Genomic DNA, 21,787 nt, shown 5'->3' with positions numbered 1-21,787 from the left:
TCCCACTATTTTAATGTGTGGCTATAAAAAAAAAAGGCGCAAGTAAATGATGGTCACCCTAGCTAGCTGAGGCTATATATGGGCTTCTAGTGGCTATTGCAACGTACTCACATCCATTACATACATAAAACAGTGTCTGGCAAGTGACTCCACTAAAAAGAGAGACAGCAGTAATGGGGAAAATGGTTAGACCTTGTCATAAAATATCAAAAACATGCAACATTTGGTCAAGAAAAACATCCTAGAGCTACATCTGTGCTGCTGATCCAATTGAGGGGCACAGAGAGTCATGAAATGGCTACCATAAACAACATCACATATAATCATGATAATCATTTCTATAAACATGGAAACCCAGACAGTGCCGCCGTGAAAGTGCAGTCAAAAGGCTTTTTGGGGAGAGAGTTATCCAATTGTTTCCATAAAGGAAAAGCCCATTCAAATGTTTAAATAAAAGGGAGAGCACTGCAAGGGTTTCATCATTCTCAAACACATTTCATCATGACACATTTCAAACGTTATCATCATCATCATTAGAATAAATAACTATTCTTTCAAGTGTTTGGCGAGAGAAAGAGGACAAGCAGAAGGCATAGTAGGAACATTGAAAAGGACAAAAGCTTTGACAGACACACACAATTTTAGCGCCTCTGTGAATTAGGATTAGCGAGATTAACGTGTGGAAATGAGTTTCATCCAGGTGAATTACTGCCTGGAGAATTTTTTTTTCAAATTGGCTACAGGAGCAAAAAAATTGACATTTTGGGAAATTTGTTACAATAAAAATAATACTAACTTTTAATCTGCATAAAATGACCAACGTTTATCTTTTAACTTTTTGAATATGACTAGAAAGTGTGTCCTAATATCTAATTATAATAGAATTTGAATTATAATAAGTGATATTGGAAATATTTAAATGATAAAATACTGTAATAATATCAAAATATAATATGGTTTGGAAAACATATTTGTTAATTAAAGTTTATGATTTGTATAAAAATGTATATATCGCTAAAAAATGAAATAAATATTATGTACAATGTATCCCATTACTACAAATATTTAATAAATATTGTCACTTATATTATTCAGTAGTTACCTAAAAAGTTGAGTTTAATCCTGTACATGAAGATACAAAAATATGAAATAAGAATTTTACTAAGCATCATAATTTTAGCATTTTATTGCATTTCATTACGTTTGTATTGCTAAATTTAGGAATTTATTTGGTAAAATATAACATTATGAAAACTCTAATTAAGCTTAATTAATTGATTTATACATATATAGAAATATGAGATATAAAATATGAGATATAGAATATACAAATGTGACTCTTGGACATGTATTCTATTATTCATGCTATTTTACAAATGTGGGCAATTTGTCAACTTTCCCGTCAGTATAAGTCTAGGTCTTTTTTTTTTAATTACTTTTCGAAGAATCATATCAAAAGTACCCCATTATTCATAAAAACACTATATTTTTTTGCAATTTATCGACTTACAATAAATTGCAACGGGGATTTGAGGGAGGGTAGTTGGCATTACCTTATGTCCTAATACAAACCAGAGACACATAAGCAAAGCTACATCAGGGTAGGTGGGATACTATAACAACATTGGACACATTGTTATACTATTCCACCCACCTTAATGAGGATCCTTTGGGCGTGGCGATCCCGTAGCCTTTGGAGTCCAGGTTGCCTCCCACCTTCATGGTGTCACACGGCTTGCGCTGCTCAATGTACTCATTCATGGTGGACTCCAGCAAATAGGCGTACTTGCCCTTGGACTTGCGGACTCTCAGAACCCCCTCGGCTGTTTTTTTCACAAACACAGAGGGCTCCGCACTCCGCATGTATGTCCACATTTTGTCAAAGAGGGCAATTTTAGAACGCTGTGGGGGGGGAACAGAAAATAGACATGAATATTATGGAGTGCTTTTTTTTTCGTACACAAAAAATTTTGTTTTTGGAAAGCTGCGTGGAAGCATTGCATTAGAAGATGTTTGACAGGAAGATGGACACATACGCATATCTAAAATGGTTTAAATATGCTCAAGAATTCCATTTTGTGCCTTACCCTAAAGAACTCTTTAGTGGAGCCTGAGTCTAGCGTGCCATACGCAATCTCGGTCTGCTTGGCCAGATCCTCGGCGCTCTCAATGGGTGACACCATCCGCTCCACAGTGAGGAAAGCAGCCAGATTGGCCGTGTAGGAGGAGATGATGATGAGCGTGAAGAACCACCACACGCCGCCGACGATGCGGCCGGATAGAGACCTGTCGCCCAAAAACAATCACTTGCTATTTATTAGGACAAAAAAACGACACATTCGAGGAAGGCTAAACTTAGCTCCTTCGCTAAACAAAATTCAGTGGAGTTAACAATACTTAGTTGACCAACCTACCTTGGCGAAATATCACAGCCTTGTCGCATGAAGGCCCCCAGGGAGAACCACAGGCTGTTAAATATGCCAAATTCATTGGTGGACTCGTTGGTCTGAATCTGGCCGTCCTCGTACTCCTCGGTGTGCCACTCGTACGGGCTGAAGCGGCTGACCAAGAAGAGCACCACGCTGACGCCGATGTAGGCGAACACGATGCACATCCAGATCTCATAGGCCAGCGGGTCCAGGAAGGAGAAGACGCCAGGCTTGGACTTCTGGGGCTTTTTGATCATGATGGAGATCCCCAGAGACATAAAAGGTTTGGAGAAGTCAATCACCTCTTCTCGGACCAGGGTGATGGTCAGTGGAGCCACGGCGATGTCGGCTTTCTGGAAAACAAACATGGCGATTACCACTGATTCTTCCTACTTTTCGCTAAGTCTAGGCAAAGAAGAGGCAACTCACCCCGTACACTAACTCGCCGACCATCCCGTTCCAGATTTTGGTCTCGGCATCCCTGGCCCCGTATCTCCCGTCGCCGACAATTTTCAGCTGATATTTAAAGCCGCAATGTTTGGCGATCTCGGCGGCCAAATCCACGCAGTAGCCTTCGTAGCGGTCGTTGTCCTCAAAGAGGTCAGCGTTCTTTTTCAACATGACGTAAGGAGCTTCCTGAAGAACGGCCAGCACAACATAACATCATTTAGCTGAATTCATACATACATACATCCAGTCTTGGTCCCTCAGTTGAGATCTGACTTCCTCGACACCAATTACTGTTACCCAAGTACGTACGTAAATTCTTTAATAGCGAACTGCGAACTGTACTTGTGCGACAGGGAGTAATCTAAAATATAAAATTACAGGCAGTAAAGGTATTATAACGGAGATTGTGGACTCTGCAGGAAATGAATCCAAAAGTCCAGCAAATTTAAGGCACAACTGGTTGGTGTTGCAAATCAAGATGAATGATAACACAGCAGAATTTACACTGTGTCTTTGCGTCTTAATGTTATCCGGTGTCTGGGGGACCAAAGGACAAGCCAATTAAAGCACCCAGAGCGGCCATAAATCAAAGCGTTTACCTCGATAACTTACCAAGATGGTGGTGACAATGACCGTTTTATTTTCCATCCCCGTTGAATCGTTGGAAGAGATGTCGGATTTGGTGACGGCCATTTTGTCAACCTCGTTCCAGTAGCCAATCTGTCGGCCATGAATAAATAATGAGCGCCCGTCGGACTAAGATACACGTCGTTAATCTTGAGAGCCTTTTCCCCGCTGCAAGGCAGATTTTACCTTTACAGGGCCGTTGTTCTTTAGTTCCATGATGTTGACGGAGTAGTTGACACGCTTGCCGTGTTGGTCAAACTGGATGTTGCCCGTCAGGCCCTCCACGCGTACCTGTGGCAACGATGCGTCTTTTAAATTTGAGGATACTGGAGATAATGACTCAATGGAATGTGTGCCTTAATTTGTTCCCAAAAGACAGAAAGTCTGTCATTTTTGGGCTTTTGATGTTAATGAAGCCCCAGCGATAATCTGAAATGACCCCATAAAGAAGCTTTTGTGAAACAACAAGCACCCCTTTTCAAAATCCCCACAAGGTTGGTGTACTTGTGCCTTCCATAAATCAGCAAAGTCATTTATAGCCAAAAAAAGCCTTTATATTCAGTTATTTTGTTATCACGGCTGGGGTTTTGTATAGCGACTTAAATATTTTAGTAACAATTTGAACAGTCTGAATTATGACAATAAATAAATACTAATTTAAAAATATATATGGGCTTAAATCTTGTCTTCTTTTTAGTAACAGTGGAATCTATACGAGGTTAAATCTTTTCTTTTTACTGAAGTGCGACAATATTTTTTTCTTTTTAGGGAAATGAAGCAAGTAGACATGTACAAGCATATAAATGTGAACAATTAGGGGAAAAGCCGAAAGGAAAAGAAGAAGAAAAAGAATTACTTGTGCTTCAAAATAAATAAATAATGAATGTTTAATATCTGCCAATTGGTTTCATTATTTGGAATATTGCATCATTATTTGTTCATCTTTTTGGGAAACCAATAATACAGACAAGAGCTTGTAACACCTTAAACCGTTTGAATTATCATGCTATATACATTTATTATTACAATATAAAAGAACTACAATCTTTTGTTTGTTTGTTTGTTTTAGGGGTAAACAATACATTACATTTTTGGATACCCCAAGGGTGCGTTTAAAACAATTTGGAAATTCCCGGTCTAAAGGATTTTACATGCCAGCATACAAAGTGGACAGCATGTGGGTGTTGAGACAACAACAACAAAAATATCCTCTGTCTTGCCTTTGACTCGCAGCCAACTTAGATGGCAGAGAGCTGAGAATAAATTGGAGTCTATTTGAAGGAAGCTCATTCCATTCCACCTCTCCAAAATGAATTCTTTGGCGACTCAGTAGTACAACTGTCATCTACATTGCTGGCCAACTCCTGAATTGACACACTTTTCGGGGGAAATGACTAGCTTGATTTGGAGGAGTGCAGTGGTTCATGACCCACTGACCGCCAATGACCGCCACTGATCACCCTGTGACTGACGGGCCACCAATCTGGAGGCTAGTTTGCTCCAATTTACCTTGCTTTAGGAATATGTTGAGTCAGTGGGCCCATATACAGTGCTAACATAAATTAACTTTTGGTTTGAAAATGTATTGTTGCTTCAAACCTTGTAAATAGCATGATGGATATTGTTTGTCGTGGGAATGACAGACTTTCTGTGATGTCAATTGCAGAACCTCTGCAGGTCTGAAGAAGCCAAAGGGAAGAATTCTTTTTTTTAAAGCCACTTTGGTCAGATTTAAAACCACTCATTCATTACAAATCACTGGCAGTACAAATCTCATATTACAATACATATTTTGAGAGATTGAATTAAATTTAAAAAAAAAAAATTCAAATGAATGAGACATTCAGGCCTTATTTCACATTTTGTGATTGATTCAAACAAAGCATTTCAATACGAATCTCACGGTCTACATTTCAACAATTCAATTAATTCCTCAGCATTTCAGATCAGTGTCACTAAAATACCCAAAAATAATTGCTTGGTTTAATCCAATGAATGTTCACATGCATAATAACATGAATCATTTCTGTGCGAGCCCACCCTTTGTTGTCGTTCATCCCGTTCTAAAGGCGGCTAAGTCTAGCGTTGCCATGGCAACGCAGCACAAGACGAACACGGCTACGTTTTACCTGCTTCAGCGCTCGCTCGATCTCCACTCCCTGAGCCCAGGGAACGGCTGGGTTAGCCAGGCAGTCGCCAGCGTTGGCCTGCCGGGTGAAGTCGATACGCTGCTTATGCAGGTAGCGGAAGGCCTCCGTCATCACCTGCACCGCGTCGTATGTCAAGGCCGATGTGTACTACGTAGACAAAGGCAAATCCAGGTTTACTTTTTATTTATTTATTTATTTATTTTTATGTACAGTTCATTTTCTTATTTTTCCAATGAAGGTGTTTTTAAATGGTCTTCAGTTATATTTCACTTTCAAATACATTTGCATTTGCAACAGCTTGGTTTGAAACATTTCGGTAAAATTTTTACATGCAATGCATTTTAATAGAATCATTATAGAAATACATCTGTAATATTTTTTTTTAGCCAAAATCTTGTCATTGCACTGGATGCAATGATTTTTTTTACTAAGCAACTTTTTAATTATTCATGTTGCTTTTATATTACTTCAATTTTTCTTTTTTCTTTTCTATGAAATGTCTTAAATCATTTTGTTTGTAGATGCCTGTAATTGTTGTATTCAACAATTGACTGAAGGTAATTAAAAATATTCTGAAAAACATTCCTCCAGCAATGTGAGATGATGTTGTTTTCTCAGATTAAACTGAATCACAAAACGGAAAATAGGGTATGTTGGTATCTCCTGAGGCTGCTCGGCGGTAGTCTGTGACTTGCAGAGTGCCATGTTCTAGTTACACACTAGAGTGCTTGACAAATTTATCAAACCGCCAGTCACCTTGTGTTCCCTACGTAGGTTTATAAAGCGCTTTAATGTGGACTCTTTCTACTTCAGTGAGCTTGAACAGGAAAGATGACTTTCAAAGTTGATTCAGTTAAGCAACACGGGATTCATAACAATTCCCAAGCCCATGAGGCCGGACCTTGCTGGAGTGCATATCCAGTACATGGTGTTCTTGGTCAAACCTTCTTAATAATGCACATAGCGTACATGTCTGAAGCAAGTTGGTACATGTGAACAAGAAGTTAACGCTCACCCTGATTTTGCTATCTGCTCCCGGATACTCCCTCTCCTCCAGGGCCTCCCACCGCTGGTCAAACTTGGACACCAGCGGATCGTCGAAATCCACAATCTGAAAGCCTGACACATTGGCACCGCCGTACTGGATTTTAGATAGGTCGCCATCGACAAAACCCTGGAAACATGACAAGTTGTGGTCATTTTTGCTGCCTTTCGGTGTCCAGTAAAACCTTAAATGTCTCTTACCAGATTGGCTATGATGTAATGGTAGCCTTTTACGTGTCTGCCAATGGTGATGACCTGCAGAATTATTGATCAGATGAAAATAAATAGTCATCAGAATTTTATACAAAAGTAGTGGTAGGAGTACATTATGATCTTTTCTCTGGATTACATCAGTATGAACAGCAATTCATGCTAATTGATTAGAAATAGCCCCTGTAGAGTCACATATTGCATATAATCATAAAATGCTTTGGTAGCAGCACTTTCGATATTTTTGTGCTGTATCGTTCAAAAGAAAACAAACCACTAATTTTTGGAAAGTAGAATCAGATATATTAGTCAGTAACTGATAAATAGTAAATCTCTAAAGGTGCAAAAATACACAAAGCAAAATTTATATATTTTCTTTTGCTTTTTAAGACAAACATTGATTTAAATTTAAAATGCTCAAATCTGAGACATCATTCTAAGTCCATATCGCTCAGCCTTACTCAAGATGGGTCCACCTGCCAAAACCTATTCCATTGGAATTTTATGTGTATTACCCAACTCTTGAATTCCTTCCAAAGGCCAACTGCGTGTCACGCTAGCTAGCATAGCTGATGCTTGTGGCCATTATCGTTATATTTAACAACCGGTGACAGTAAGAAAGAGATATCCTAAGCGACTGTCCTTTATCAACAGCAGCAGCAACAGGGGTGGAAAAAAGGGACAGAAAATTGATTGGCTTTGTAGCATTTGAAGGCTTGACAGGTATGACACTGCTGAAGCTAATCCTGCCGTTTGACTGGCACCTCTGTCCAGACAATGGCGCAGGGCAGATCTGAATAATAACGTTTTGTATCTGTGACTGGCCTAGATTGCCTACCCGGAGTTCTCTGAATAGCGTGAAGATGTCAGTTTTATTGTGTAAAGCGAAAAAATATTGCATTAACATTAAACAGTCATCAATTTGCTATTCACCAATTTCTGTTCATCAAAAAATTCACCAATTGGCATTTTGGTATTTTTACAATAGTGACTTTTACGATACGTAGAGCAGAAGTGTAAAAAGACCTGGTCCATGATGTCTTTGACTTTGTCCTGTTCACAGTCCAGGATCACCCTCCGCTCCTTCTTATTTTCCAGGTCCTGGAAAAGCGAGCGATACGCTTCATCCTTGCGCTCATCTTTCAGGTTTCCTACGTTGATGGCAGTCACTTGCCACTTCCTCTCGGCCGCCGTGTCCAGGACCACCTGAAGCGTCGTCAGGCCTGAGGGAGTGCAAAATCACAGTCAACTATCAGGGTCTCGTTTTCCTGGCAACAAAATAACATCTGTGGCAATAGAAAACAGTAGAACGAGACTGGCAGAATGCTGCCAATGTACAATAATCCAAACATGTCCGTTTGATTTGTTTAATGAACTCACTGTTCTACTCCAGTCGGGGTAATGTGCATGAAAAAGTCGGTGCGGCTCCATGAGCGGAACAAAATTGCACCTCTTGGTCCTCATTCAAATGGACTGTAACAACTTAGCTCCACGTTTAATCTATTAGATCAGGGCAATAATTTAATAGCTTCTTCGTACAACCGCTCTCCAATATTTTATGCACATTGGCTTGTAAAATCCAACCAATGCACCTGCCAACTAATTGAGTACATAAATAACCACTGACTGACTCCCAACTGGATGACAACCCAGCACTTGACTAACCAACTAACTAATTGACTTAACAAACTAACTAATGAACCAAATAACTGACGACACGCTTTACTAGACAACCAACCAAGTAACCAACTGACCAACTCACTGACAAACGACCAGCTAACTAAACAAGAAACCGACAAACCAACCAACCGACCAACTGACTAAGCGATAAACTGTCAAACCAATCGAATGACTAACCAACTAACTAAAACCAACCAAATAACAGTATTTGGTATTAACCAACCTTCTAATCAACTGAATAATCAATCACTCAACTAATGAACCAACAAAGCAACCAACCAACTGGATAACCAACAGACTGACTAATGATACAAACTAACTAAACGACCAACCAACCAACCAACCAACCAACCAACCAACCAACCAACCAACCAACCAACCAACCAACCAACCAACAGACCTACCAATTACCTGACAAATTAAACAACTGCAACTATGACAACCAACTCACAAACTAAGTGACTAACCAATAGCAGCCCAAATCTCTCCCCTCGCTCATGTGGAAGCAGCATCATTACTCTGGAAATAAGCTCAATAATGTGGCAGACACGACATATTCACAATCAGGCATTGTTGCTTTATTGCTGATTGGCTGCCATTTCAGGCTCGTTAAAAAGCCGTGATTCAGTGCTTTTATGTAACGAGCTTGTCAGGGTGAGTCACAGGTACGTACGTATTCTGCACCGCAACCAAGTGTGGGAGGGAAGTGTCTGAGACAGCACGCACTTTATGACAGGGTACACTTTCAATCATTTCCCATTTTTGTTGGCGACTTCTTTGTTGATCACATTCGTTTTCGATTGTCTTAAAGCTGCCAAGCTCAATTAATACAGAGAAAGGAAAAATGCTATCATGTTATATTCTTAAGGGCTCCCCCCACAGATGTGAGTCACAAAGAGCTGATCAGAGGCTAAATTTCAAATGTTTGTTCTAAACCCAAGATAATTTATTTTGTAACATCACCTGAAAATGACATATTTCAGTTTTAATTCATTGTTGAGCTGCAAGCTGTGATATGACTAATTGATGAAATCCCTCAGCAAGTGTGCAAAACGTCCGTAACAGATCTGATTAAAGAGACTTTGAATGCAATGGAGTGGACCAATGTGCTCCTACAGTCTTTATATCACCATCTTATTTGTCCTTTTATCCCCCTTACCCCTTCCAAAAAAACAGAATCCCGGCTCAGACGAGACGTTTAATTATGCCTTTTGATCAATGTGACGTTCCTTGCGAGTTAAAGACGTTTCGCAGCTGAATCTCGCTCATATCGATCCTCGGCTTGCGCTTTAATGAGAAAAAAAAAAAAAAGAAGACCAGCGTATGTGATCCGGGCGTGACGGCAGTGGTGTGAAATATCGGTCAATTCCAGTTTTTTACGGCGCTGGAAAATTGGAGGCTCTTACTTCTATTTGAAGGATCTATATGTGTCATAATTACAAAGAGGACACAATGTTCCGGCTGACCCATGAGCTAAAATGATTCGGATAATCATGCATTTGATCTTTGAGACTTGGTGAAGCGGCATGTGGCTCATTGCGCAAGATTGGCTTTTGTATAATCAATAATCAGATGTCGGTCCAAGCGTAATTGCAGCTGTCGTTCATTCTCGCACACCATTTTGACCATAATCACTGTTAAATTAAGCCTCTTTGGAACACATATTTAGAATAAAAATAAATTTGGTGACTTGAACTAGGCTGTTATATCTCTGTGACCTTTCTACTGTACTCTACAATGTATATAAACCTGGAGTAGTTGAGCATGTTGCATACATGAAGCCTGCTGAGTGCACACAGGAGGCGTCATGTCACTTATGCACTCGTATGTGGGGAGTCTATTGACTCACCAGTGCTTGCTTGTTGGCTTAGCAAGGATTTAGTGCAGTGCTGCTCTTTCCTCCATTTCACTTCACACTAAACATGATAAACACGCACACGCATTCTCTATGCAGCTACGCCATCTCCTCAGATGCCTTTCATGCTCTACCCTCCCCCCCTCTCATCTCCCCTCTTCACGTTCTCGTCCCATTCAGGAACGCAACTCAGCGGCGAAAAAAAAAAAGTCAAATCCGCCTCCCCTCCAAAATCCATCTTAAAACATGCCGCATGAAACCTGCTGCTTACTGTACAAGTGGGATGAGCTCCGACGGGGACCGCAGTGCATATATTTCTCTATCGCACGGCTGTCTAATTAGGTCAGTGTGATCTTTTTGTTCCCATGGCAACCAATGTGTGGCGAGAGGAAAGGATGGAAGGCGAAGGAGAGATCTGGAAGTGACTGTGACGGTCGCTAAGTGATATGAGGATGTGCGGGTGTTTTGACGGATGTGAGGGAGGCGTCATCGGTAACGATGACTTCAATTTACACATTGAGCCACTTCGCTGTGTTTTTCTGTAAGTATATTCACCGGACACTACATTAGGGATAGCTGGGAATGGTGACAAAAGAACAAAAAACAACCTTGACAAAGACAATAATGCTTCATTCTGAGTCATTCAACGTTGCTGAGAGTTGTCCATGCATTGAAGAAAACTGAAATAGTTCTCAAATTAGCATCATCCAACTGCTTGGTGTAAAGTGTTACATTTTGGTAACAATGGGACCAAATTTTGAGTTGTTCTGGGTGACAACTTGAAAATGTCAGAATTGATCCTAAAAGTAGAAGTTTTGAATCAAACTGGAAGAGCGTCTTTTTGTGCATGCCTTCTTGAGACTTTTTTGTGGGTCTGTTCACGAATGACAACCAAATGTTATGTGGCTAAGTGAACCGGAAACCTCCAAATCCCTAAAAAATCTCAGCATTATTATTATGATGAGGAGTGTGGAGGTCCATAGCTGAAGGGCCCATCACCTCCACTGCTTGTCACTACCGCACACGTCCATTTGACGTTACATAAAACACACGCGCACAAACAAACTCATAAACACGTATTGCAGCTGATTGTATGTGACAAGCCCCCTTTCATTAAATGCACTTGGGGGGTCAAAATACTCAACCTCAATGAGGGGGGGGGGGGGGGGGGGGTTCAACATAAACACATGAAGACTTGAGGACATTTTCAGCACTATGATGACAAAATCAACAACTCACAAGTGTTAGTTAACACCTTGGAGCAATCTTGGAATTTACCAAAACAGAATGTAAAGGAGCCTATCCTATGCCTCAATAAAAGAGAAGAGAAAAGTGAATTATATTCTTTTGTATTCATAGTGTTGTTTAACTATGTTACGTTATTTCAATATTCATACTGTAAAATAAAATGTATATGGGTAGTTCTCAGAAAGTGTGGTCCAACACTGACTCACTTTGAAAAGCCAAAATTAATAAAGTCAAAAGACTATAAAGATCAAATAGCGATGGCCAATCATCTATCTCAAATCCCAACACATCTGAATTGCACAAGAAAGGAACGGCGTGCCGTCTGACCTCGATCGCTGTCGTACAGATAGGCGAACTTGTCCCACTTGTAGTACTCGATGAGGCTGAGCAGCGGCCCCTTGATGTCGGGCCTCATCTGGATGATGAACTGCTGGTTGCCATCCAGCGGGAAGCTGGGCGTGATGAAGGACACGTGCAAAGTGCCGCAGAACGACGTGATGGTGTTGACCGACTTCTTGTCGTAGAATCCGAAAATGGCGTAGACGCCCCTGGAGAACTGCGAGCAGACTGCAACACAGAGAGACAAAACAAGTGTTAACGTTTGTTGTTTTACATCCGTTAGAGGGCTTCGGGGACGCGCTGTGTTCCACATGTCTGCCGGCTGATTAATTGATTTCCGTCTTTTAGCTGCACCGGGGGAGAACGTATGCAGGAGAAAGTCCCTAAAAGCCAACAAGCCTGCTGAATCTCAGAATGTTAACTTTCTCATCCACTTCCTAGGAAAGTCCAAAAAGAAATACTAGTTTGTCCTATTTTAGGGTAAGAGGAAATGTAAGCATGTTCCACAAAAAAATGATAGGTTTGTTCAGTCCAAAAATCCCAAAGGACTTCTCCTTCCAAAAATACTTTTGTGCTTTTGAAATAATTTACTGTGAAAGTAATCAAAACCAATTATATTTTTACAAAAGGAAATTCTATCCCAAAAAAATACACAACCATCATCCATAAATTCAATGCTAATATTTACAACTTAGCAAGCCCTCACGTTTGTGTAACGTTTGTGTTTTGTGGCCTTGCTTTTCGATGAACTATGCCGTATGTAATCTGCATTTTCTACATCCGCCATTCTGTTGACTTTGCAAAAATTCACCCCGTTGTATAATTTACGAGCCGTGCCCAGGCGCGTACGCCAAAGTGGCTTTTTCTGACATCTAACATTTATTACGTGGCGAGCGCTGTCGATGCTGCTTTTGTTGCAGTCAACACACGAAAAGCCTTCTCCGCCGACCCGAGGTTCCCGGCCATTTCTCAAGCGTTACCCGGCGGATTAGCATGACGTTCGTGCGGCTCGTATTGGTCGCATGTAGCTCCATCAGCTTTATTGACCGTGCTCTTGTGTCATTAATGTAATGAGGCATTTCTTTGAGTGCAATATCATGGGGATGACTTGCTGATACGAGAAGCTGGAGTCAAGTGAGGGGAGATAGTCGGGTGTCCTGTCCTGCCAGAAAAACTCACGTTCAATCTAAAGCATGTATCACTGATTTTTGTAAGCGTTTGCTTTTTCCCACATATTGTTATTCAGAATCGTAGTAAAAAATGGGTTTGGTAAAATATTGTCGAAAAAAAAAAAGTCTACTCACAATAATATGACTAAAAAGTTTAGCACGGTCATGAATGAAATGACGCAATATCCCTTGCAAATAAATCAAGATGCAATGGTTTAAAAAAAAAAGTACAAGACCCTATGAAATAGTATTTTTTTTCACTCTCTTGCAGCCTAAAAAGTTCACGAGATGTATTTTTGGAGGGGAGAAACAAGTCAATCTGGCGCAATAAAGAAGTCAGGGATGCTTAATCGCCGGCTGGCAGAGAGAGTGAAGGATTGTGGGAAAAGCCATTAGGCCTTTGTCACATGTGACTGCCTCTCAATGAATCCTACTCACAACAACTTAATGACCAGTATTTCTCAAGTCCACCTACCAAATGTTTTATAGTTGTACCTACTTCACTAAAAATCTAAAGTAAATACAAAAAAAAAAAAAAAAAAGAAAGGTGACTGCCCTTTCACATTCAATGCAATAAGTCACAAAAATTATTCAAGGTAAAGCTTTACTGTTTCAGCCACCTCACTGAAAGAGCCGATGACTAGATCCGGTTCTATCTTCTGGATGGGCGGAGGCTCTCGTGACTTGTCACCTTGAGAGGAGGTGAATGGCGTGAAACAAATTTAGCCGTTCCAATTAGCTGACCCGCTTCTTGCCGGTGTGCCACCCAGAGGACCATGTCGTCTCCTTTCACGCCGCTGTTTATGCTGATCAAAGATTTCATTTGCATAAATTATCATATCGCCTTCGCCTCACAACAGGAATTTAGGAGGAAATTGCGACAGACAAAGCAAAGACATTTTGGTCCGCATTTTTGCCTAATTTTGCCAATCTTGGTGTTCTAAAAGTTTATTGAGTGTGAAAATACAAAAACTACCACAATGTTTGTGGTGTAACAAAAGAAAATCCTTCAAAAAATACTTCAATGTTGATAATCATTTCCTAATTTGAATAATTTAGTCAGAAAACATTACAAGTTTTGTCATCTCATGAAAATTTTGAAGGAAAATTGCATCGCAAAAATTCAGTCCAAATTTGAAACTTTACCGTGAGGCGTCAACACTTAACTATTTTTGACATTGCCTTTCGAGACAGGCGAAGCTCACATTTGCATCAGTTACATCAGCCACCGTCATGTGCTTTGCATCACTCTGGAATTCCATGACAAGTCACTAAAATGTGTCCCCTGCTGTAAAACCCTTCTCCGTATGGATTAGAGCAGGTCTTGTTGCCATGGTGACATTCCTCTCCTCCCCCCCCCCTTGCATCCCACACACACTTTCTACCAAAGGACACTTGCATGAATCCACCTCACTTAGGTTGTGTGGATGGATTGAAGATAAACTGACCCTGAGCAGTGCTAAAATGATGAATCAGCGCGCACGTCAGTGACACAGGACTCGTCAACAGTGTGAACAGATTTGACTGGTGTTCCACTCAAGTGCCGCGTCGCCACGGCAACAAGGCCCTGGGACTTTTCATTTAAATGTATATAGAACTGATCGAGGACAAGCTAACACATGGACTGTTGTGTCACTTGATAGAGCGGCTGCAATCCTGTTTTTCTTTTTCTGACATCGACCTTGTCTGCGGTATCCTAACAAGCCCAAAGGAGCATTTTGCTGCTCTCTTAGATTTCATTTGCGGTTAAACATCCTGAGAGGCTGACCGATCAATCGTCTTACTTGCGCATAAGCCACAAAGCTGCCAACACAGTCATGTTCTGGATTGAAAAAAAAAAAATGCAAAAAAAGGTGTAATCAAATTTGTTGGGTTTCTTTTGTGCGCGAAATGTTTTTTTAACGCTCTTGTAATGCTTTATTCCGATCTAGGTAGCTCATCTTATAATGAGGCAGTGCATTTCTGGGACGTCAAGGGATGTTGCCGTGGCGACTGTCGGCTATATTAAAAAGAAGAAGGACTTGTGGGAGATGTGACTGGCGGTCACACTGGCTGGATTTTTTTTTTTTTCTCCTGTGAGACATCCTTCCGGCAGCTGCTCTCGACAAGAACACTGCAGCTCAGTTCTTGTCAACTTCTATTGCCAACCCCCTTGCTCCTCTTCCTCCTCCTCTTCCTCGCCATCTCTCTCGTCGCTCTCCTTTTGTGCACTGACCTGTTTCCTGGAGGCGTTCTGATGGCCTACGATGAAACCTTCACAAGCGACTTCATGGGCAGCGCTACATAGCGCCCTCTAGTGCAACGCCACTTTTTTATGCTTCCTGTGGCCTCCTTTAGTTTGCAAGTAGGCGGCGGTGGGAGAGGAGGAGGAGATGTGACACCATGGCAACAGTTTGAACCACTTTGTCTTGCTGAAGCGAGGCTAAGAGCATCCTTCACAAAAATATTAGTTTGTGATGTTTTTTCTCATATAAGTGGCTTATTTTGTTGAAACGACTTTTTTACATAAGATTGCTTTTCTAGGAACAGCACAATAGATTTTACGTATTTTTTTGCCAAATAATTGCTTTGTATCGTAATAGCAATTAGCAACTAATAGCAATTAGTGTAATTGTTTTCAGATTTTACGACAGTCCTAAATACTTTTGTAAAAAAAACTTTTTTAAGTTACAGCAGTATATACAGCAGTATAGGTGTGACAATATTCTTCTAAAGTCAATTGTTTTTCTCGCAAAATTTGAACTTTTTTCAAGTAATAAATAATACGACATTCCCACAAAATCGAATTTGTTATCATGAATCTTTTCATAAGGGATTTTTGTTTTTATTTGTATTAAAGTTACTTATTTTTTCATAGTGTGATAACATTATTCTTGTAAAATTTATGTTTTTGTTACGTGAAATCTCGACATTTTTATTTTTAAAAAATTTGACTTTTCATTATTCTTTATTTTGGTCATAAAATTGTGAGTTTTCTCACACAATTGGGGATTTTGGTAATATTATATTATGTATTTATGTGAAATTAGAAGTTTTTCTTAAAAATTAAAACCTTGTACTATTTCAACACAATTCACTTAACCTTGGAATTTCTTTATCATATTAATACAACAATATTTACATATATAAAATGTACATCTTATTACTTATTATAGGCACCCCAAAACAAAAACGTCTTGCATTGAGTGTTGTGAGTGCTTACACAACGATGCACCACACTGAACTATTGAGCGGCATGCGTGAATTGCGGCTACTTCCTGTCATAAAAACACAACGTATGCTCTGTGACCTTTTACGGAAATACCAAAGCAGGTTTGGTGTGTTCTAATGATCTCGCAACAAACGTACAAGCGCCACTCCGCATGTGAAGGAGAAGGTTGCCAAGGCAACACGAGTGAATTGACTCTGCTGCTTTTCACTGTTTAATTGTTACTGCTCTTTTTAGATACGCTACTTGGTCTAATAGCCCGAGAGTGTCTAATTCCAATATTCAGCACTATCAGCTTCAAAACAGTAACAGTGTGAAGAGGATTTATTTTGGCCAATTATTTCAAAGAGTCTTACATTGGGGAGTCATTTTGCACTTCCCCCCCACTATAACAAAAAGTGGGGCTACACCCACACAGAACTTCTCTTCTTACTTCCTTGTTAAAGCTAACGTATGGTGTTGCATCCACCAGTGATTTAAAAAAAAAAAAAAGAAAGGTTTGACAATGTCCTGCCAAGTCACACATACACTATACCTCAGTCTCATCTAATAAATTTGACCCCTGAGCCCAAGCTTTTATACGCTCCATTTGTCCATGGCCTACAACTCACTGTGACACGTCATTGCATGTAATGCAGGACATAAATACGCAAGTTATTGTGAAAATAAATGACACGTTGGCTGGAATGTAAAGCAATGTATAGTCAAAAGTATTGGATGTTATTAAAATACAAAAAGATATTCACGGATTGTTTTCAAATTCTTTGAACTGTAAAACATTGATCATATTGGCGGTTCTACTAAATAATACATGAAATGGTTGGCAAAGATTTAATGTGTAATACAGCACAAAAATATCTTATGATAGAAATGAGAAAATTTAGTAAATAATGGCACTTGTAGTCTATATCGTTGTGCAGCAGTAATTTAAAAATACACAAACAGTCGAATTTTGAGAACTGCAGTCACGTAGAGCATTATGTGCAAAATAAAACAGCAATTTAGTGGGAGTCAAATTGTCCTTATTTGCAATTTATCAGTCTGATGGCCTGGGGGACAAAGCTATTTCGGAACTCACTAATACTCTCCCAAATGCTGCGGAACACTTTTTGGCACAAAGTCAGGGACAATTTTCAATAAGAATGAATGGAGCGCTAACATTCGAGGTGTTGGTATCCCCAAAATATAGGAATATATATAATATAGGAAATTCACTCTGAATTTAAAGAGGAATTTAGAAAATGTCTCATTTCGGCAACCTTTTTACTAGCTCATCTCCCGCTGTTTTTATACCATCAGGGGAGCTCGTGAAACATCTGTTGGTGACAAAAGCTGGGACAATCGTTTCCGCATCGTTCCCAAAAGGACTTGTCTTTTTTACGCCTTCCCTCACTCTGTCCTCGCTGCTGTTTTTTATTTCTCATCTGCTTGATTGTGTGACATTCACTGCTGGCAATTGGTCACCGTTTGACCTCGTCCGAGAGGCAGAATTCATGATTTATGCGCGCATATTTTAGAGTTATGTCGGTGGCCTCGGAGTCAGGGCAGCAGGGGTTCAAGGTGTTGGTTTGATTGACAGCTGAGGCAGAGAGGGAGGGGCAAAGAAGATAAAACAGCCAACCGAAACTACCTTAAGTGATTGGCTACAAACAATAAGTGTGTTTTAAATTGTACTTTAACTGCTCCTTGAACAGGAGTTCAGAGCATTTATTAATATGGCCCATCATTTCAAAAAATAACGCAAATAAAATGATTGAGCCCTCAATTAGCCTTCCGTGTTAAGGTAGACAGCAAGTGGACGCTCATTTAATTGAGCCGTTTGGCCAAACGTTTCCAGAAATGAGTGACAAAATCAATAAGTGGATCATCTCAAAAAAGTGTTAATCAATTTAAAGTTGCATCTTTTATTCTCGCAATCCTGGAATGGTCAATGAAGCCATGTTACATTGTAAAAAGATTTGCAAAAAGGCAATTAATTCTGAAATGTTGATGATTTTATTACGCTTAATGGCAGTGCCATCGGATTCGACAGTGGTCAACGGACAAAATGACGGTTTTGGTTTTCTCTATTTGCAGATTGGCGTTATCATGCAACACATTCAAAATTGTTAGTTTGTTTCCGGAAAGGCAAACTATTATCTTTCTCCATACCGAATTATGAGTAGCAATTCTTATATCACATCGGAGACTCAATACTTACGAACCAAATGTATTTTCTTTTCTGGACGTTCTATTATATTTCTCAGTCTAAATGTGAATTGTTTCTGAAGTTTTGAGATTATCAGTTCAGAAAAAGTTGTCATTCATTTTTTTATAGCCGGCACAACCGCGCAGCGTATTGATCAACAAAATGTCCGTCTCAGTGGGGACATTTTTTTCTCTGTATAAACATCTTTAAAATGGCAAAAACTTAGTGAAAATGAAAGTGCTGGCATTCAAGTACTTCATGATGCCCACTGGACTCTCTTTTATGAGTCAGTCTATTAAATGCGGAGATATGGCATCAGGTAAGGAGACAAAAGCAAACCCCCCAATGGACGTATCCGCTAGCTCTGTAGCTAGCTAGCCTGAGTCATGTTGCCCTTTCAAAGGACAAGGCCTGAAGACGAGCACTTACATTTTCCGAGAACACGCACACACACACGCTTAGTTTCATAGGAACATAGCGCAAGTGTAAAAGTCAGGCAAGCACATCAACGCTAATGACTAACGCGCATGCTAATGAAACCTTTAGCGTTAAGGTTATACTCGCATTGCTAACAAACCCAAGATGAGTTATTCGTCGAGTAGCCACAAGAACCCGAATGAGTTTAAAGGCCACGTGGGGCCAATTTTTTTCACTTTGCGCAAAATGCAAAACTCTTTACCAAAGGGATTGTGTTTTAATTTTGTTTGACATTTTTATACATTTTCATCTCAACCAAACAAGTTGCTCAGTCGTACCAAGAAAAGCAATTGGCTTTAACCTGGTTGATTTTGACATTTTTTAGCACGTTAGGCAAACTAAAGAAACACAAATATTGCATATCAGTTTCTAATAAGCTAAAGCAAAAAATGGTTCTTTAACTTTTACTGTTTACGTTGATTTGATGAATTTTGTCAAAGTATTTTATGAACTAAATAAATGCAGTTCATTTCACATTATTTTTTAAATATGATTCATCGATTTCTATGCTTATTCAAAACAATTTAGTTAGCTTTAATTCTAAGCTTGATTTCATAGACTTTTGCGCGACAACCTTTAGACAATATTTGTTATTTTAACCAAACTATGTAAACATAAATTGCAGAACAGTCTCCAATATGTAAGCAAATGTATTTTTCTCTTTAATTCTTATCATCTACTGTGATCTGTATAATTTTTAGCATTTTGTCAACTATACAAACAAGTTCCACTGGACACAATATTGACAGCAGAAAGCAAAGTAGTTCTGCTTAATTCTTATTGCTTGTTTTGATCTTTGCTCCCCTCCACACACACACAATTTTCAACAACAATTTGTCAGTTCAGAAACTAAAGAAATACAGACGTTCCACTACACACCATACCCGGAAGAATTTCTTATGTACTGTTATGCAAAGCGTGATTGCAAATTCTTGTTGTGCTGCAGTGTTTGTATGCTGAGCACCTTGATGATTGTCGCCCACTCGCATCAGGCTGCCCAGCATGAGCGCGCATGCCGGAGACTAAGCTTTTTTTTTTTTTATGCAAATGATATGGATTGGACGCCGGCAAGCACCAATCACAAGCCTTTGATTTATATTGAACGGAGCAGTCGCATAGCAACCAAGCACTTCAACATGAGCTATTTGAGGGGAAAACGTTACATAAAAACAATCCAAATGCATGTCATGTCTGACGACAAAACATCATTATCATGTATACCTGAATCATGTATCATGTATGTAACTCTATCACGCATTAGAAAGTATAACTGAATAAATATAGATACAATACAATCGATATTTAAGTAAAGTCAAAGGAGAAGAAAAACTACAAACAAACCAGACTAAATAAAAGTAGTTATTATGAATAAAATACTTTTATAAAATGTATAAAAGATTAATCACAAAAATAAAACGAAAATATATATAAGACTAATATAAATAAAAAAAAGATGGTAAAATATTTATTATGCAACAAAGAATAAATGAAAAAGATGAAAATGTTCATCTTAATTTTAATGGAAATGCAAATAGCTGGATAAAATATTAAATATTTTTTTTTAGAAAGGCTGAAAATTGCTGGCTGTGGGCAAATTCCATCCATACCTTCATTAAACAAACTAATTGAAAAAAAAAACTCTTCATTTAACAGGCGCACAAAGATGCTCTCCAAAAAAGCTTCTCACTCAACTCAATGAGATGAAGATGTGAAGATGATGATGAGGGAGTATTTGTTTGCCTCACTGACAATGATCACTGCGAGCTATGTATGGTGTTGTGGGTGTAAAGGAATGAAATGATGGATGTTGCCGTTGCCGTGGCAACCAAGTGTACCACCCCTCCCCCCCCTCATCTCCCTTCTCCCCTTGCATCCATCCATTCACATTCCAAACCATATGGCGCAATGCAATTTTTTTCCAAGGCACTCACAGCAATTGGTGACAGCGAAGCTATTGGCCACCTCCAGGTTGTCAATGTGAGGCGTGAGCCGGAACTCAGCCGTACCAAACTGGACCATGCCTATCCGGAAGGCGCTGTACTCTTGGTCCGCGCCCCTCGGAAAGAGCCCCCCTGTGTGGGTGGAAAGAAATCCACCAGTCAGTCTTCCTAAAACGCAATGCGCTTCATTTTCGGCGCACATTTTTTTTCAGAGTATTTGGCTGCACTCACCGATTTGGACGCTGGGCGAGCCTCCGTGCGCGCACCCCCACAAGACGATGAGGAAGGACACAGAGAAATGCACAATCTGCTGCATGGCCGCGGCGGTCTGCATCTACCGTACACACACTCAGGGAGGGGAGGCAGGAATATTCCAGGAGAGAGAGACGGACGATTAAGGCGTTAAATCCCAAGCATCTTTTTTGTGTGTGTGCAGCCAGGCATGCAATTAACGATGACTAAGGTGGAAGGTGGAAAATAAAAGGGGAGTGACCCCAGCAGTCGAGGAATAAAAGACTCTCAGCGACGGAGCGGCGAGCGCGGCTGATTCCTGCTCCGAGTGCGACGCTCTTCTCTCAGCATCAAGCACCCCCCCACTCTCTCTACTCTTCCCTCCACCCTCCTCCTCAAGCCGGGAACCGAATGCTAATGAGATGGCGGACGAAGATTGCCGAAAGGAGAGCCGACTGCTTGAGTGACGTCAGCGATCTACCGTGCGCTTTCATGAGAGATCTGTACAGATTGGGAAGTTTCTACTTTCTTGGGCTTGTGTC

At 40.0% G+C, this 21,787-nt stretch overlaps 1 protein-coding gene across 2 annotated transcripts in view; it reads right to left on the bottom strand.

The window, feature by feature from the left end:
- LOC133160972 (glutamate receptor 2) overlaps positions 1 to 21,377 on the bottom strand; it is a 27,557-nt gene extending 6,180 nt beyond the window's left edge. For both annotated transcript variants that reach the window (XM_061289116.1, XM_061289108.1), the window contains exons 1-13: positions 21,246 to 21,377; positions 21,006 to 21,146; positions 12,021 to 12,260; positions 7,937 to 8,133; positions 6,902 to 6,955; positions 6,672 to 6,830; positions 5,636 to 5,803; positions 3,693 to 3,797; positions 3,492 to 3,599; positions 2,859 to 3,065; positions 2,415 to 2,782; positions 2,088 to 2,286; positions 1,655 to 1,902 (exon numbers count right to left, since the gene is read on the bottom strand). In XM_061289116.1, coding sequence (XP_061145100.1) covers positions 1,655 to 1,902; positions 2,088 to 2,286; positions 2,415 to 2,782; positions 2,859 to 3,065; positions 3,492 to 3,599; positions 3,693 to 3,797; positions 5,636 to 5,803; positions 6,672 to 6,830; positions 6,902 to 6,955; positions 7,937 to 8,133; positions 12,021 to 12,260; positions 21,006 to 21,146; positions 21,246 to 21,348 — 2,297 coding nt within the window. In that variant the 5' untranslated portion in view covers positions 21,349 to 21,377. The remainder of the gene's footprint in view (positions 1 to 1,654; positions 1,903 to 2,087; positions 2,287 to 2,414; positions 2,783 to 2,858; positions 3,066 to 3,491; positions 3,600 to 3,692; positions 3,798 to 5,635; positions 5,804 to 6,671; positions 6,831 to 6,901; positions 6,956 to 7,936; positions 8,134 to 12,020; positions 12,261 to 21,005; positions 21,147 to 21,245) is intronic.
- Between the last annotated feature and the right edge of the window lie 410 nt (positions 21,378 to 21,787).

The sequence above is a fragment of the Syngnathus typhle genome, linkage group LG1, assembly GCF_033458585.1.
Source record: "Syngnathus typhle isolate RoL2023-S1 ecotype Sweden linkage group LG1, RoL_Styp_1.0, whole genome shotgun sequence".
NCBI classification, from domain to species: domain Eukaryota; kingdom Metazoa; phylum Chordata; class Actinopteri; order Syngnathiformes; family Syngnathidae; genus Syngnathus; species Syngnathus typhle.
The sequence above is the reverse complement of the archived record's forward strand: the minus strand, read 5'-3'. Positions and strand labels throughout refer to the sequence as shown.